The 18,611-nt window shown below is 42.5% G+C and overlaps 1 protein-coding gene and 1 long non-coding RNA gene across 2 annotated transcripts in view; one reads left to right on the top strand and one right to left on the bottom strand.

The window, feature by feature from the left end:
• The window catches only part of pid1 (phosphotyrosine interaction domain containing 1), a 32,987-nt gene extending 24,505 nt beyond the window's left edge, over positions 1 to 8,482 (top strand). Inside the window, exon 3 of the mRNA XM_040008528.1 lies at positions 5,931 to 8,482. Coding sequence (XP_039864462.1) covers positions 5,931 to 6,431 — 501 coding nt within the window. The 3' untranslated portion in view covers positions 6,432 to 8,482. The remainder of the gene's footprint in view (positions 1 to 5,930) is intronic.
• Positions 8,483 to 9,506: 1,024 nt separating this feature from the next.
• Positions 9,507 to 12,391, bottom strand: LOC120719391. The gene is made up of 2 exons (XR_005692675.1): positions 12,166 to 12,391; positions 9,507 to 9,998 (listed from the first exon to the last, which is right to left on the bottom strand). It is a non-coding gene; the product is annotated as an uncharacterized LOC120719391 (long non-coding RNA).
• Between the last annotated feature and the right edge of the window lie 6,220 nt (positions 12,392 to 18,611).

The raw sequence follows: 18,611 nt of genomic DNA, 5'->3' as shown, positions 1-18,611 counted from the left end.
CAGCCCCCAAGGCCTTTGTTCCTGTAACTGATCCTCATTTCTGTCTCCATATTGCTTCACATGCAATCAGCATTTCCACTCTGGCGGGATAGAAATAACGGCGAGGCTTTGAAGAAGTGCAGAATAGTAGAGGGGAAGCGGGTGAAGGAGTTCACTGAAGAAACAGGTGAAAGAGAGAGGACAGAGTGGAGGGGAAAAGATATGAGTGGAGGAATGAAGGAGAAACTCTTGGAAAGTTGAAACAAGGTTGCCAGGACGTAGCCAGACTGCCAGAGTAGAGCACAGCACACGTGTTGCTGTCTGGGATTTATGGATTGATGTATCAGTTTTATCAAGAACCTGATGTGGAGATAGCTACAGCCTCAATGGTTTGCTTCATTCACTTCACAAACTCTGACAGAGTCCTGTGGCGAGCATCCACGTTTGGCTTGGAGATCTTGAAGGTTCTCATAACCTGTGCTGAGACCGAGTCCAACCTGAATCACATCTCTCCTGTCTGCAGAACTGATTATGATCTGAGTCCGTCTGGTCATTGTGAAACTGTCCCAATGCACACACACACACACACACACACACACACACACACACACACACACACACACACACACACACACACACACACACACACACACACACTATGGCTGTAAAAAGTCAACCACTAACCTCTCGTGCCTCTTCAGCTGGATTCCAGACACAGATTGTGTGCAGAGCCATCTAAACACTGCTGCTTTAAAGCGTCAGTCATTTAGCTGGTGTCAGATGTTGGGAAAGAATGCGTGCTTTCAATTTTAATGTGATCAGTCACGTCTTTTTCTGCCCTTTTCAATTTAATTAAAAAAAAAAAACAACTCATTTAAAGAGCAAAACAAATGTGTTTTTTTAAACATCAGGGTGTTTGGTTTAATACTTTGACAATATTTCTAAAAAAGAGGAATAGATTCAAGAAGGAACTGCAACAGCTTCTCTATCAAAAATCTTAATTCCTCATATCCACGTTGTTTTGTTTTTCTATTTTATATTAAAAAATATAGTAGGCAGAGCTCTCAACAACTTCCTGGTTTTATCCTAAAAGCAATTAAATTGACCCAATACCATGGCTTTTGGAAACACTGGACTCTGAGTGAATCATTACCACAAAATGAACAGAACTCACACTATCACATCGCTTATAAGATGCTGTATACACTTTAGCGACATACATGATCAGTTGCTTGTTGTCTAATCATCGAATCACATGGCACCAACTCAATGCACATGTAGGCACGGTCAAGACGACATTGAAGCTCAAACTGAGCGTCAGAATGAGAAAAGAAGCACGGCTGTTGATGCCCTGGGCTGGTCGGAGTATTTCGCAAACTGCTGATCTACTGGGATTTTCCCACACAGCAATCTATGGGGTTTACAGAGAATGATCTGAAAAACAGAAAACATCCAGTGCCTTACTGTTCTCTGGGTTTCAGGATGGTGGTGTAATGATCTTGACACACTTTGTGCCCCACTTAGTGCTAAATGTGCATCATTTAAACCACAGTGTGCCCATGTTTTGCTTCCAGCGGGGTAAACCACCACAAAGTTCATGTAAATCATCTAAAGCAGGTTTCTTCTTCTGTACTCACATGGCCTCCACAGTCACCAGATCTGAGCAGAGCACTTTTGGGATGTGGTCCAATGAGAGGTTTACATCATGAAGCCGACAAATCTGCAGGAATTGTGTGATTGTGTATCATATCAATATGGTCCAAAATCTCGGAGGAATGTTTCCGCCCACGTTTCAATTCTGCGCCACGAAGAATTGACGCAGTTCTGAAGGCAAAATTGGTCCAACCTGTTACTAGCAAGGCGTACACAATAAAGTATGTGTGTCAGTAAGTGTATATGTCTGTGCTGTTTTTATTTCCATTTTCTCTCCTCAAGACACTTGACCTGAAATCATTTCACCTGCAGTGATTGCTGACACTTGCAGAATAACTGCTTTCAAAGTTAAAATCTACACTTTAATAGGGAAGAAACCAGAAGAGGAACTAGTCCTCTTTCGATTGGTCACTTTCATAGTATCCTAGCAACAATGTGGATGTTATTTTATACCGGATATGCATTTTGGAAAATTAAGTTCCCCAAATGTATTATTAACAGTTCGTGTTTCCTGTGTACCACTGGATGCACTCACACGTATTGCTGGGTAGCTTTGACACTGAAGAAACGATGGCTCAGTTCTTTGTTCACATATTAAAATATAACCTAATAATATAAAAGCTGGATCTGTGCTGCCTTTAATCAGCAGCCAAGCCTAATAATAATCTCCAGATTTAGTTTCACATTTAGTTTGTCTGGAGTTCATACAGTAGATGCACATTTATCACCTAGAGAGCACATTTTTAAAACCAGGTGTAAATGGGCTCAGTGTTGTCTCAGGAAAAAAATACCAGTGCAGATGAAATGGGTGATTCATGCACCGCAAACCAGAAAATCATGCACTTCCAGAGTTTTACTCGTCTATTTTCCTCTTTTTCTTCACATGAACACTGCCTCATTGAGCAATATTTTCTTCTATTTCTAGCTGTCTCTCATCTTTCTTCTTGAGCAATCTAACAGTTTCCTCTTCAGCTGCATGTTTGGTTTGGACTTTAAAGAAATAAACTAATGTTTGCTCAGTCTGCTGACCTCCTCACTTCACACATTCCTCACTTATCTTTCTGTGTGCGCTGCACACACATGCACAAACCTGTATAGCACTAGTATTAGTCTCTGCTTTCCTACAAAGTTAAGAAATTTACCACGACCAGCTCGGACTTCCCAAAATGAAATAGTAAAGTTTTGCTTTGAAAATCAAACATGTTTGTATCCTCTTGACCTCCTGGCTGGTCCCCTCTGAAAGCATCCCGAGAATGGATTTATTTGCTTTGAATAGCTGGCTGCTGCGGCTCTTTTTGAACAAGGCAGATCAACTAGATTATATCCTGATTTTCAAACACAGCAGCAGAACAGAGCCAGCGGAGCAGACATGTGGATGTAAGAGAAAACATTTAACTGTCTTTTTTTTGGCCTTGAATACAACCTGGCAAAGCAGCCAGCCTTCATTTAACTAGGAAGCAAGCAATCAGTAAAAACAACGGCAGATTAAACAAGTAACTCAATATCAAAATGGGAGACGCAGTGAAAAGTAACCATAATGACTCTTTATTTCTATTTGACGTACAAAAGGCACATTGTGGATGGTTGATGTATCTTGGCGTAGTCTTTGGATCTGTTGGCTGACTGAGTGACCGCCGTTTGGCTGCGAGAGGGTGTTGGGGCGGTTGGCTATCAAAACCACCCAGCCTCCAGGCTGCTCCTGCAGACCTGTGGTGCTCAGCTGAATGATGGATCCAGTGTGAAGCCTGCATGTCTCACATTAGTGCCCACCACTAATGAAAACCAGGCATGATCCAGGCTGCATTCGCTGCCTGGATCTCTTCCCGTGTTTTAAATTGGGAATCCACATTTTGTTGTACTGTAATCAGGGTATTGTGATATTATGGGGGCTCATACACCATAGAGGGAGGCTGGAGTTTGTTTATATATATATGGAACAAATACAGATGCTACTTTTAAACAAGCTTTCCAGAGGATTCTTTGACCTACTTTTATGTGAGTTTATTCATCAGTCCACCTTATACTGGCAAAATATTCTAAACACTGTCGGTCCGGTTTGCAGCGTCATGTTGAATTCTGTCTTTAAAAAAATCTGAGATGCCTTTTCTGTGCTTTACTGTTTTAAACTTTTTACAAGATTAAAAGAATGGTACTATTGTACTCCTACATCTATGTGTACACATTTTTTAGACCACTAAAGCAAATAATACTTTAAATTTCACATTTTTGAATTCTGAGAATTCAGAAATGAATCAAGAATAATGTTCAACCACTGAAACTTAATTTTTCTGGTCAGGAATGTTTCATATGGCAGTGAATCAAAGTCACAAAATGAGTCTGAATGTTGAACAAACATTTTCAGTACGGATCTAAGGCTACTATAAACACATCAGCTACAACTCCCTGTTGTAATTACTACATTTCTGTTTATACATGAATTAAACAAAACAAAAGGGTCTCGTGGCATTGGCCTTTATAAAATCCACTAAATATATATTTAAAAAGGAAAGAGGAGACGGGAGAAACACCCTTCAAGCATGTTATAATTGTCGAAGTTGCATACTTGGTCCACCAGAGGGCAATCTGCAACTTCCTTGCTGGCAGTGTTTGGATTGCCACAAACACCACCAGCTGATCTGAGTGGAGTTGGACAGACTCGAAAAAGTTAAATAACGGCACCTAAAATGTGTTTTGTGTTGAATATATATCCATATCTGACCTTTTTGATCACCAGATATCGGTATCAGTCGAAAACTCCTGTATCGTTTGGGCTCAATTAATGATACATTCATTTCATAATCGCGCCCCCAAGCTTTTTGGTCCAGGTCCAGCTTTTCAGTTTTCCAGCTTTATGGTAATTGCCCTAAGCTTGGCCTGTCTATCCTCAACGCTTACGCTGAAGAGTCCCATGCAGTCAAAAATATAGCAGTGAACCAGCGCAGGTAGACTCGACTGGTCCAGACTAAACAAAATGGAAGCAGTTAAATTATATGATTAAATAAACCATGGCCCGAGCCTCTGCTTTGTGTCATTTTCTGTGTTTTTTGTCAGTCTGGCATGGATATCTGTTGGATGACTTTTTTGTTATCAGAATAGATGTGAGGATGGATATTTGGCTGGAATTTCTTTGGGAATAGTTTTATCAAGATCACTGTCTGGTTTGACATTCGAGTGTTGTGCATTGTGCCAGAAATGTTCACATTCAACACACATTACAATTCATAAATTCATAAATGTTGATATGATTGATACACTTTCCTCTCCTTTAGAATTTGCTTTTATTGTTGCTCACATGCTATCTGGAGCTATATTTTAAATATGCACTGCATGCAAGCCAGCCTCAGCGAACTCTTAAAGGGTTCAGAGTATTCCCCTGCCCCCGAATAAACAGGCAGGGGGGAAAACTCTTTGAGTGTTTGACTCATAGCAGGCATCTCCTCTGTGTATTTTTGTAAAGCCATAAAGAACAGCATGTAGAGAAGTGCACAAGTCAGCCATTATTTCTGGGCTGCTCTTGAACTGGCCACACTCCCCCCAAAAAACTCCAGCTTTGTTCGCTTCTTACCTCTCCCACCTTATCTCTCTCCATCTCCTCAGTCTATCACTCACCCGGTATGCAGTGTCATTACTATGGTATTCCATAATACATAATACATGTTGCAGCCACAGTTAAATGTAGTGTTTTTTGTCTTTGGTACAACAGATAACACATCAAACACCATTCAGTACCATCAAAAAACCTTATCACTTTGATCTGATCGTAAAGAGCGTCATTCTGTGCACAGAAAGACGTGAAGCACCTGGTTTTGAAGCATATCAATCCTTAAAATGTAAAGGCATATTTTCTTCCACATTAGCTCCCTTTCAGCAATGATAGTATTGCAATTGTGTGAGGTGACTAACAAATCAAAATGAACTGGAGCTTTTCACAGTGATTAGTTTGACGACGACGAAGGCTCGTTTTGCTGTGATCATTCAGATCACATTCAGTTACAGAGTGACTCAGCAGTGACTTGCAGATGTTTACATGAGCTGAATGGGTGGATGCTCTTTTATAGATGCTGAAATATGATGTAATTATAACATGAAAAAAGATTATCCTATGCCCACTTATTTGTGGTGTTCCTCAAGGATCCAACCTTGTCCCACTGTTGCTTAGTTTACACCTTTTATGTTTAACTAAAGATTAAAGCACAGCGGTTCATTAGTAACCAATTTCATATTTAGATTTGTTAAGCATTGCATTGTAAATTAAAAAAAGAGTCTCACTGTAGATTTATGTATCTTGTTTGCTACAGGTGACCTATCTGGGCAAGGTGACAATCTCTGGGACGCAGTTCCTGTCTGGCTGCACTGAGTCGGCGGTGGTCGGTCTGGTGGAGCGTCGCGCCCTGGCTCAGCAGCAGGGCACTTGTCCGGCTAGCGGCTCTCTGCTGGAGATCCGGCCCTTTCAGGTGCGTCTTCACCACATGGACGAGCGCGGAGAGGCATCAGTAACCATGGACACCTACCAGGTGGCGCGCATCGCCTACTGCACAGCTGACCACAGCGTCAAACCCAACATATTTGCCTGGATCTACCGGGAGATCAACGACGACCTGTCCTTCCAGATGGACTGCCACGCTGTGGAGTGCGAGAGCAAGCTGGAGGCCAAGAAGCTGGCGCACTCGATGATGGAGGCTTTCCGCAAGACTTTCCACAGCATGCGTAGCGACGGCCGCATCCACAAGAGCGGGTCAACGGACGACTTTGCGGAGGACTCGTCCACCCCCGAAGACTCTACCCCAGACGATGGTTGAACTAAAACACAATACAATAAACACAAGATCCCCATCCTAACAAAGTGAGGGCTGACTGGAAGGATGGACAGATTACCTTCTCTCTCTCATTCTCCCTTACTATTTTTCTGTTATCTATATGAAATAAAATGAACTGACCATATGAACCAATGCACCCAAGACAGTGAAGTAGCTTTTAACTATCGTAAAGGAAGTTACGAAACAATATTTACATAGAGGAATAGCAAAGTGCTGCCCCATTTTGAGTAAATACTCAGCAAACAGGCACCTTTGTAGTTGTTCTCAGTTGAATCTCTCAACGTTTCCGTTTGCAACCCCTGTCAGCGCCTATAGTTCCTTAACCTTTAGATCAAGGAAACAAAGAAAACAAAGTTAAGTCCATGTTCTCCTAGCACCAGGTCAGAATAATCTACTGCCACTCTTGCCATGTAGGGACTCAGCAGAAAGATGTCTGGTCCCAACTCAGAGTTTATATGAGACTGTTGGAGCACATACATTCTTGAAATGTTTGATTATGTGGAACGTAATGCCTTCAGCCTTGGCAACAGCAAACGAGAACGTGAAAGTAAAGCTAGGCCTTTACGCACTGCTCATATCTTTGCTATCGTACCTTAGTCCGAACCCTGAATATTATTCACAGAGCATAGCTGTTGATTCATTTAGACGATAGAGCTACTGCCTTCAGAGTACGCGTACGGCACCTGGGAGAACATAGGTGCTAAATGTCTTTTAGAAGTTCTCACTGGAGTGAAAGCCCAGCCCCGTCCGAGACACCTTAACCACCCACATCCGACTTCTGTTTTAAGTATACCAAAATTCAGGCTCTCTTTTGCCTGTCACATTATGTGCCTCACTTTCCTCTCACATAAGTTTGGTCTCTTACCCAGGTCCCAGTGTGTATGCGTGGCCGCGTGTCTGCTCACAAGGTTTTATCCTACTCTTTGTCAGTGTAATTCCCAATTCTGTACTTTGTGTATATGGGGTGTACATGCGAGTGCTTGCAACTGTGTGTGTGTGTGCATGAAAAAGAAAAGGTAAGAGACGAGGAAGTACAATTCGTATTGTACGATTAGCTGGAAGTGAAGAGAGCATCTGCTTTTAAAATCAGACGTGGTACTACGACCATTTGCCAAGTTTACTCAACTCCGTCTTGTACCAATCAAAAAGATAAGAGCGAGTGATTGAATGTGCCAGTCACACTGAGGTTGTAAGGCCCCCTAAGTCACAGCCATTCGAGATATAACGACTTACACCTCCTGGCCTCTGCTGAATGTATGAGTCCGACATACTGTGAGCACCTCACAGCATCTCCAGTCACGTCCAGTCTCCCGTAATCTCCTCGTGCTCTCAGACAGCTCTAAGGGGGGGTGCTGCTCTGGCCCCGCAGGCAGTCGGCCAGTGACCAGCTGTCTCCGCTGCTCTGTGTCATCTCTCCGAGTGACTGAGGCGCCGTTGTGGAGTAGGAAAAAAAAACCCAAACTCTTTCTTCTTTTCTAACTGAACTGTCCTGAACAGACTGGAAACCATCGGTTGGAAATGGTCTTCAGTCAGCGACTCCAGCAGAATATTCAAACTTGTGTAAAGCTATACAAATGTTACACACATGTTGTATTTGATTCTTGCCTGATAAGCTTATGTAAATACAAATGTATCACTTCCCAAATATTACAGTATAAATGTCGATAGCTATTTTAAGTAATAAAGAAAAAATGTTGAGAACCATCATACAATACAGAAACAGTATTATAAAGCTTACTGTGAATAATAAGTGGAGAGCCTGATAGTGGTGGCTGTGAGTATGTGTGTGTGCACGCGCGTGTGTGTGTGTGAGGAAGAGATTTTATGTGTTTGGGGGGAGTGCTGAGTATGGACAAGGCCAGAGGACGAGAACAGGAGAGAGCGTTTATAAAGCTGTAGATTATACTGTGCCATGTCTGTCTGGAAACTCAGACGCGCTTTAAATGTTTAAAAAAATGTTACCGTAAGTGTTTTCTATACAGTGTTTGCAAAAATCAAAAACAATTGCATATAAAGTATTTACCAAGACCGAGCGTACGACAGTGTGGTCTGTTATCTCTCAGTTTTCACTTCTGTCTCGTGCGTTCCCCCCTTTCGCCCAGATCTCAGCTAAAAGACGTTTTTTTGTTCTCCAGACTCTGCTGTATTTTAACCTGATGGATTCCCCGCTGAGGCCGCATGTGGGAGGATAAATACAAGGCATGCTCAGTTTCAGAGCAAACAGAATGGGTAACCAGATGATGTTCTGACGAGGTGCCAGGACAGATGTACACCATAACCTCAAGTGTCTGCTTATCCTCCATATGTGCAATGTTTCCACGCTTGATTGGGATTTTTCCTGAAACCTAAAATATATAAAAATCTCTTTTGTGGTGCATAATGTGCTGAGCAATTCCAGCATCTCCCACAATGCTCTAAACATACTCCTAAAAATAGCTTTATGGTGTGTTTCAGGTTTAAGTGTGACACAGCCACAGCCTTGTCCATCCTCTGAGGAGGTTTTTTTTACTTTCCCCATTCTTCACATTCCTCAGACTTCCTCAGATCTTCCCTTTTATTGTGTTGTGTTGCTGTCCTCTCTGGTAGAATGTGGCAGCCCCCTTTTCTCTACAAAGCGCCCACATCAATAACAAGATAACTGCTTGCTCTCAGCTTCCGTGGCAGCGATCATTTTGCGTCTTAAAAGCTGCAAAGAATTGGATGGAAAATGGATGCTGTGAAGAATGCAAAAGCATGTGCAATGTGAACACTGCCTCCCTCTGGCAGGCAGAGCGATTGCTTCTGCTCTGAAGGTTTTTTGTTCAAACAGGCCTTTTGCTCTTCTGATAAACTCCCCGTGATGATAATCGTTTCTTTCATTTTGGTTACAGAGAAACAGATTGTTCTTGCCATGAAAATCACAGCCTCATTTAAAAACAAAACAGTGGTGCATTTTAAGGGGAAATAAATGCACAGTCTTTATCTCCAAATCTAAGCTATGGTTTTGTTGGTGTTTTCCTCTGTTAATAAACTGAGTTTTGCAGCATCAGCTGCAATTGCGCAATAATTTACCCACAATGCTGATAATCATTGCTTTAATGGAAGTTTTAGAACAGTGTCAACAAAGCCTTCTGCCCCTCTTCTCTTCCAGCTCACTGTACACAAACGTTCCTGTTTGGATGCTTCTTTGTCTTCGATCTGTGCTGAGCACACACCCACCCAATTGCTCTTGACTGTGCTCTTGTGTCTGACTGGCCCACTTCGAGCAGTGCATCAGTGCGCTGGGGCCCTGTGAGGCCCAGAAAGAGGCCACCCCGGCAGCTTGCTTTTCTGCTCCTCTCAGGCGTCAGTCAGTCAGTCAGCTCACAATACCACACTGTTACCACTCCAGCTGGCCGCTCTTCCTTCTCCGAGTCCCAGAACCGCCTGTCTATCCACCCGCCAAGGTCCTACACGCTTGAGGTCCGGCTGGGGAAGGAAGCCAATCTGGCTTCTGATCAGATTCCTCTATCTCCGCCTTACTTTGCTTATTCTCTCGGCTGCTGCCACCCAAGCAGGGGGCCTGGGCCTCTTAGAGAGAGAGAGAGAGATTGTGTGGTGCAGTACAGTAAACACATGTGTGTAACGTGTATGTGTGAAGTGGAACTGTGCACATTCTTTCGGCCTCTGGCTCGACTTTATAAGGCACACTTTTCATTGCATGAGACGCAAAACCTTGAGTGGTTAAATATGGTGAAAGAATTTTAAAACCTTTTTAGAATTTAAAAACCATCTGTGGTGAGAGTAGGAATACATTTCCTGTAGGAGCCAAAAGAAAAGAGCTGACATGTATAGGTTCAATTTTACACAAGCAAAACTAAAACTGTGTTTTCCTAATCATGCACCATTACCACCTTCATGCTTTGCTATAGCTTCTACAGTTGCCACACATCTGCAGGCTGCTTTGCAACCCATCTCAAGCCGTGCTGCTCCCATGCATGCTGTCTTGCAGCTGCTCTTCCACGTGGAAGGTCATAGAAGTCCCAGAAAAAAACGAATTAGTGTATGGAAATGATGATCTTCTTTTGGACTATAGTGGTCTCAACTGAATTAGTGTGTCTCTGTTTTTCTGTAGCACCAATAAATAAAATAAAAAAAAACCCCACATAGCTGTTCCAGGAAACTTCAGTGCAAACTACTGGGAAATTATCAGGAAAATATTAGATCTGGAAAAGAAACCATGACAATGCTACAAATCGCAAGACTAGTTTAAAAAAAACAAAACAAAAGTACTGAGTAATGTATCCCCCAGACCTGAGCGTGAATTATTTCTTTCAGACATACAAAGCATTTCCTCTGATCATATCCAGATCCCCCCCCCCCCCCCCCCCCCCCTACCACGCATCCCTCCTGTTGGATAGTCCCTGAAGTCTTCATGTGATTTAAGATTCCTGTCATAATGAAATGTGGACTGGAATGAAGAGGGGGTGCCTGCGCCTGTCTGTCGCAAGCTAAGACTCCAAACTCTCTCTTAACCTAAACCCAGAGGATTCAGCACACATTGCTGTTGCTATTGCTGCTATAATACACGTAAGTCACATACAAATGAGATGCTGCCCTGAATCCCTCGGGGAAATGTCTGGACTAAGATCCAGGGGTAGCTGGTTTCTCAGGAACAAGGGATAAAGCTCTGAAAGAACAATAAGCTAAAACAGATCCCGAAGGAATGTCAGTGGCTCTGTCTGTAAAATCCCACCGTGTACTGTTTTTCTTATTATTGCAGGCCGTTACATACCTTCTGTTATATAGAGGTTTCATAGAAGTACGCTTGCAAAGGCACTTGCCCGAGATTTATAGTTTTCTGAACAGGACAAGCGGCCTGTTTTAGGTAACATGTAAGATATTCCAGCGTTCAAACCTCTGACACAGCAGAGAACTGTGATTGGACAGCAACCACGTGTCTGGCAAGATGTGGCTGTGATTTAATGGTAGGTGTTGTGCTTGCTTGATTTCTGGAGTAAGATTGGCAGTGTAAGCAGCCTTAATGTAGCTCAGCACACACAGTTGGAAACAAGGGAAAGCTATACTGTCATTTAAAGCAGAGACCAAAGGTTTGTCTACCAGCAGAGATGACAAAAGTGCAGACATTCTTTACTTAAGTAGAAGTACAAATACTTGTGTTAAAAATACTATGGTAAAAGTTGAAGTACGGACTCATCTTCTTTACTCGAGTAAAAGTGAAAAAGTCTGGCGTGCACGCAAAGTTAGAAGGTAGGTCTTTGAAGTATGCATCTCTTAGCTATTTTTGTGCAACGCTAACTGAACCTGGTGCTATATTAATGTAATAATAAAATAATATTAGTACATAGGAACTCTGATCGGCTGATCTATGCTAAGCGCTGCTGCTCTGAGCTTTACTGCTCTTTGTAGTTATACACAACGAGATGCAAGCACATGTCTCATGAGCTATCTGGCTAAATTCTATTCCCTTCACTGACAGTATACTGTTTATACTGTCTCTACACTAGACGGTTATTCCTTTGGTATAAAGGTTGAATAGATCTAAACATCATAACTGACCATGAACGCCACAGCTGCTCTGCAGCAGTCCGAAACACTGTTCTTTACTTAAATTAACCACATTACTGCAAGCTAACCTGTTAATCAAGCACTAAACTGCCGGGTGTTTTCATGCAACCTTTGAATAACACATATAATATAAAGTTCCAGTTTATCAAATGCCACGAGCAGCCCTTACCTTTGAAAGCAACCTCTCATCTTCTTATCTTCTCCTGTCTTTCTCTTATCGTTGTCCATCTCTGAGTGAAGTTATCTCACACTCTTTTCTTTCTTTTCATTCCCCAAACAGTTTCAACACTAGTTTTTATATAAATATGTAATTTAGCCCATGTTCAGAAAACATGCTTCTGCTTTATGATTTCTTTCTTTATAACTTCAGACAAAAACAGATTTGGACTGTTCTAAGCCAGAGGTAGTAAAAGGAAAGAAGGGGTAAGGAGACACAGATGAGAGCATAGAAAGTGGAAAAGAATGCGTGAGGACAGTAGGGGGGGGGGGGGGGAGAGAAAAACGATGAATAGGTGACAGGAGTCGAGATGGCTCATCTGGCTAGGCATGTTGCACCCAGATGTTGTGGGAGGAGTTTGGGCAATCCAACTCTGTCTGAACCAAACAGCTCACCAAATAAACAACATATGCATCAGTCTTGTAAATGAGGCCGATGACGCAAATATATCAATGCTTTAAAAGGAAGAGAAAAACTTCCCTCTTTGCAGCTATGTTAACTGAGCCTATACCAAACCACAAATACTGTATCCAGCTGGTGTTAACAACTTTGTCCACTTGGTGTCGTCATAGCTCAGCCTTTGAAAGCAAGTCACAGACTTGCAGCTTGTTTGAAGCAGGAGCACTAAAGGTACACCACAAAGTCCTTCCACACCTCTCGCTCTTTAATTTTTAAACAGAGTGAAAGGTGATTGGATCAATGACTCAATAGCTATTTTATGAAAATATGTGGGCCAGTTCTTTGTTATTTGCTTATAACAAAGCAAATTTTATTTGCTTAGGCAGATATTCCTGGCATTTGAATTTGGAAGCTCTTGCTCTGAACCCACAACATGCTAACAAAAGTGCTCTAACTGTGGGTCAGGCTGCAAAAACCAAACAAATTCTCTAAAAAATATATTATAAATCAACAGTTTGGTACATTCTAAACAAAAAACAAAATGCACAACAACATGAAAGATCTCAAGGACCTCTTCAGAACATCCTGCTAACTCTCCAAGTCTATGAAAATTGAAGCGGTCACAGAAGAAAACCCCACTCCAGATGAATGACACAAACATAAATCTGTTTGAGTATTACTCTAAGTAAGGATAAAGCTCTGAAGCACATAACATAATTTGCAAGACATGTTGGAGCCAGAAGCAGCAGGATGAATTCTGAGTGCTCAACTTTATGCTGAGATTCAGCCAAATGCAGGAAAGTTTAATGCGAGTGCTCTTAAGTACAGCTGGACAAAGAACCGCAGGACACCTTGAAAGCAGTGCAGGACTCTTTGAAGGTAGAGGTGGAATATTCAGCAAAAGGCTCTCTCAGTCACCTCCAACCCAAAGGAGCATACGGGAAAAAACTAACTGGAGCAAGGAGTACCTGAGAACACCTGCAGTGGAGGTCTGGCAAAGAAAGGTGTTATTTGGTGATGTCCACATGTTCCAGACACAGAAGACAACACACACACACACACTCACAATACTGAAATAAAATGATTTATAATGTGTAACCCTAACCTTTTTACTGGGTATAACAATGTCCAAAAATTTCCCAACATAACTGTAACTTGCTGAGGCTGTAAGACGGGAAACGGTGTGAACCGTAGCATTAAATTTGGCATCAGCAAATATCCCGAAATGACCGAAGCAAGACAAACACAGTCCATTTCAACAGCAGCCTCCTCAAATTAATCTAAATGTTAGAGGTGCCAAAAGGATATGTGAGCTATTCTCCCTCTTCTCAGTCACTGCAGGGTCTCTTTATTGAAAATGTCACGATGTCTTCTGGTTGAATAGCCTTTCACCTTTGCTGCCCTCCCCGCACCTCAGAACCTTTGAGATGAGCGTCAAGACGAGATCACTGAGCATTGAAGACATATCATGGTAACAGGTCATGTGGCCACAGATGATCCTGTATTCAGTCCAGAATTCAGCAAACAACCACATCTGACCAACAACCACTCACTTGCAGAGAATTTCTGTCCTAGCATCGTGCCTCAGGATTCAAATCCAGCCTCTGCCGACCCCTTAACAGCAGCTAAATGTGTGTCTCGGGTAATCCTGAAGCCAGAGGATCTGCAGGGTGTTGTGAAGATGGACCTTAGAGATCATCTTCAGAACACAGGACAGATCTCACAGCGCCGCCTTATCATTTCATCTGATGTTGTGTTTGTGTGGAAAGGATTTGTCCCCTTAAGCCAAGACTTCTAAACAGTGTGTGACAAAGACAGGCAAGCTTAGAGTAGAGCTGTCCTCACCACCAGCCAGATAACATAGCTTTATGATATCCTTTATGTATCGTTATTAGTTATAAAGCAAATAATCAAGAAGATTCTAACCTTGGTTGCCAACCTTCACCCAAATGAGCCGAAGCAAAGACAAAGAAAATCCCCCCCAAAAGAGATTTTCTCTTCCTGAAGAACATCTTTAAAATGCTTTGAATTGCTCAGCCTGTTAATTAAAGCAAATAACTAAGTTCACAATGAGAAACTCAGATTTTCTCTTGTATTATATGCGTGTATGTCCTAGCTGATGTGGTCTTAGAGTTGGCTACTATCACAATAACTGAAAATGAAAATATAACCTCACCATATGTGCAACAGAAATCATGGAAATCTGATAGAAACAAACAAAATACTCTTTGAAAACTGTCAGGTTCTTTTTATCAGTACAGAGGAAAAAGGGTTTACAAATTCCTGCCAGTCTGGTTCTGCCTCAGCTGCCAACTGTTTGAAATTGCTGTGATTACATTTCGTTCGCCAAAGCTTTTATTACACAGAATGTTTGAGTTTCTTTTAGCTGCGGATGCTAACAAAATATTTTCATCTGGATTAAACTGGCAAGCTGCTCGAAGGGTATTGAGCAGCAGATAGTGGTTAACCTTGGAATATGATGAATGTGACACAGATTGGAACCAAAATAGCAGAAGACAGCAAACTTTGCATAGAATGTTTTTTTTTAAATGGTATTCCTTTTTTGTGATATAAGCCTTTTTTTTTAAAATACACTCACGGGCCACTTTATTAGGCACTGTATTTATTATTAGGGTGGTTTGTCATAATTTAAAAGCTCTTTGATATATGCTGGTAAAAAATGCAAAAAATGTCAAAGAACTGCCTTAATTCTTCATGGCATAGATTCAAAAAGGTGCTGGAAACATTCCTCCTTTCAGTCCATATTGACATGACAGTGTCACACACTTGCTGCAAATTTGTCGGCTGCACATCCATGGTGAATTTTCCATTGCACCACATCCCAAAGGTGCTCTGTTGGATTGAGATCTGGTGATGGTCGAGCTGAGTTCATTTGAGTACGGTGAACTCAGTGTCACGTTCAAGAAACCAGTTTGAGATGATTTGAGCTTTGTGACATGGTGTGTTAACCTGCTTGGAAGCAGCCATCAGTAGATGGGCACACAACAAAGGGAAGGACATGGCCAGCAACAATACTCAGGTAGGCTGTGGTGTTTAAACGAGTTGATACTAAGAGTCAGAAAGTGTGCAAAGAAAACATCCCCTGTGCCATTACACTACCATCACCAGGAACATGAACCGTTGATAAAAGACAAAATGTGTCCAAGTTGTTCACTCCAAATTCTGATCCTACCATCTGAATGTAGAAATCAAGACTCATCAAACCAGGCAACATTTTTCAATCTCCAGTTCTCCTCTGTGAATTGTAACCTCAGTTTCCAGGAAGTAAGCTCCCAGCAGCTTCCTTCCCCTACCAATCATATTTATTTATAACGACTTAAAGTAAGATAATGCTGCGTCTATGTCTATTTTCAGCTACTAACAAGATCATATCATTAGCTCTGCCAAACTATTTCATCTAACCCCCTGAGAATATGTTTTCCAGTAGCAGAGCATAGTGACAGTTGACAAATTGAAGGAAAGAATACAAGCGAGAAAACATAAAGAATGCAAATATTTCCACGGAGGACAAAAAGGACTAGCCAAGAATAGCCATTTTTCACAGCAGGCATCTAAAGTGGTCAATGGCAGTAAAAAACAAAGAAACTGTTCTGTTCTATATGTGTGCCACTGCAAGACATGCACCATACCAGAAAGCTGAAAAGCTTAAAAGTGGGTCACGGGCCGCACCTGCCCTTGTCCCACTTGCTTGCCCAAATAGGTAATAGTATCCTTCCCAAACACACATTTAGAAAGGTTGAGCGTGAGGGAGGCATTGTTGAACCACCCAAACACCTCAGAAAGTGTTGCCAGATGTTCAGGCCATGAGGAAGAATAGACGACTACGTCATCCAAGTATGCCCCGCACCTAGACACTCCACACAGCACCTGCTGCATAAGGCGTTGAAACGTTGCGGGCGCATTACGTAACCCGAAAGGCATCACTGTGTATTGGAGGAAGTGATCGGGCGTTACGAACGCAGAGATCTCCGAAGCTCTAGGTGTTAATGGAACCTGCCAGTACCCCTTCAATAGGTCCAGCTTTGTAACATACTGAGCAGAACCAACACAATCAAGGCAATCTTCCATCCGCGAGAGCGGAAACGAGTCCGGTTTCGTAACTGCATTCACTTTCCGGAAATCTGTGCAGAAGCGGGGCGTATTGTCCTGCTTTCGGTACCAGAATACAAGGCGAGCTCCACGCTCTACGACTGGGAATGGCAAGACCATGCTCAATAAGATATCCAACTTCTTGCTGCATCAAGCTTCGCTTTGTGGGTTTTACACGATAAGCGTGCTGTTTTATCGGCCTGTCAGTTTCCACCGTGATGTCGTGACACAGCACAGATATTTGACTAGGGTGGTCAGAAAACAAAGGTTGATGAGCTGTCACTAACCCTAGGACATCCCTGCGAGTAGAGAGTGGCAAATGAGAGACAGAGGACTCCAAAGTTGCCAACATCTCGGAATTCCTCACCCGAGCCCCCAGCATACAGCCACTTTTCTCCATCAAACCATTGTCTTGTGGGTCGTACTCAGCCGGCCCAGCACACACTGAAATGGGCACCACAGAGCAGATTACATCACCGGTGGCGAGCTCTTCAGCCACATAGCGTTTGAGCATATTAAGATGACACACTCTGAACTTTCGCTTCCGATCAGGCGTTTTAACGACGTAGTTAGTATCGCTGATTTTCCGATCCACCTCATAAGGACCAGAAAATCGAGCTCGAAGGTTAGACCCAGTCACCGGGAGCAGAACCAGCACCTTCTCCCCTGGGGCAAAAGTCCGAACCACGGATTTCTTGTCAAACCGTGCTTTCATGCCGCCCTGGGCTCGCCTCAAGTGGTCGCGGGCCAACTGACATACACGAGCGAGACATTCCTTAAAAGCACACAGATAATCCAACACATTATGCTCCACCCGATGCGATTCGGACAACCATTTCTCCTTAAGCAATCGCAACGGCCCGCCTACCATGTGTCCAAGAACGAGATCAGCTGGGCTGAAACCGAGGGATTCCTGCTTGGCTTCTCAAACGGCAAACAACAATAAGGGAAGCCCCTCATCCCACTCCTTACCAGTCCCGAGACAATACTTTGATAACATAGACTTCAATGTCTGGTGAAACCTCTCAAATTCAAATTCAAATTCAAATTCAAATTTTATTTGTCACGTACACAGTCATACACAGTACTATATGTAGTGAAATGCTTGGACAACTGCTCGTGACCTAAAGAAAACAAAAAAAAGGAAAGGCTATGAATAAGATAGGAAATAAATATGAAAAATTAAAAAGGGTAAATTTAACTAGGAAGGAATAAAATATAAATTAAGGTTAAAAATGAAATAACTGTACAACACAAATTAGAATGAAGGGTAAATTTAACTGGGAAGAATAAGATAAAATATATAAATTAAAGTTGAAAATAAAATAACTGTACAACAAAATACACAATATAGAACTATATAAGAATGTATGAAGAAATCTAAATCTAAATAAATATATACACAATAACAGCAGCTGTACAAGTATTAACCGGAAATGAAGAATATAGTGACCAGTGTTGTGCAAAAACAAAGTCCAGAAAGTCCAGTGTGTGTGTAAGAACCATATGTGTGGGTCAGTACTGTGTGGTGGTGTGATTGAGAGACCGTATCGCCTGCGGGAAGAAGCTCCTCCTCAGTCTCTCTGTGTTGGTCTTCAGGGAGCGGAATCGCTTTCCTGACCTCAACAGAGAGAACAGTCCGTTGTTGGGATGGCTGAGGTCCTTCACGATCTTCCTGGCCTTGGTCCAGCACCGCCTGCTGTAGATTGAGTGCAGGTCAGGGAGCTCGGAGCGGATGGTGCGCTCAGCTGACCGCACAACCCTCTGTAGAGCTCGTCTGTCCTGCATGGTGCTGTTCCCGAACCAGGTTAAGATGTTTCCCGCCAGGATGCTCTCTATGGTGCACGAGTAAAAGTTCCTGAGCACCTTGGAGGGCAGTTGGAAGTCTC

This window comes from Simochromis diagramma, unplaced genomic scaffold, assembly GCF_900408965.1.
Source record: "Simochromis diagramma unplaced genomic scaffold, fSimDia1.1 OVJJ01000344.1, whole genome shotgun sequence".
Lineage (NCBI taxonomy): Eukaryota > Metazoa > Chordata > Actinopteri > Cichliformes > Cichlidae > Simochromis > Simochromis diagramma.
This window is presented reverse-complemented; position numbering and strand designations above follow the sequence as displayed.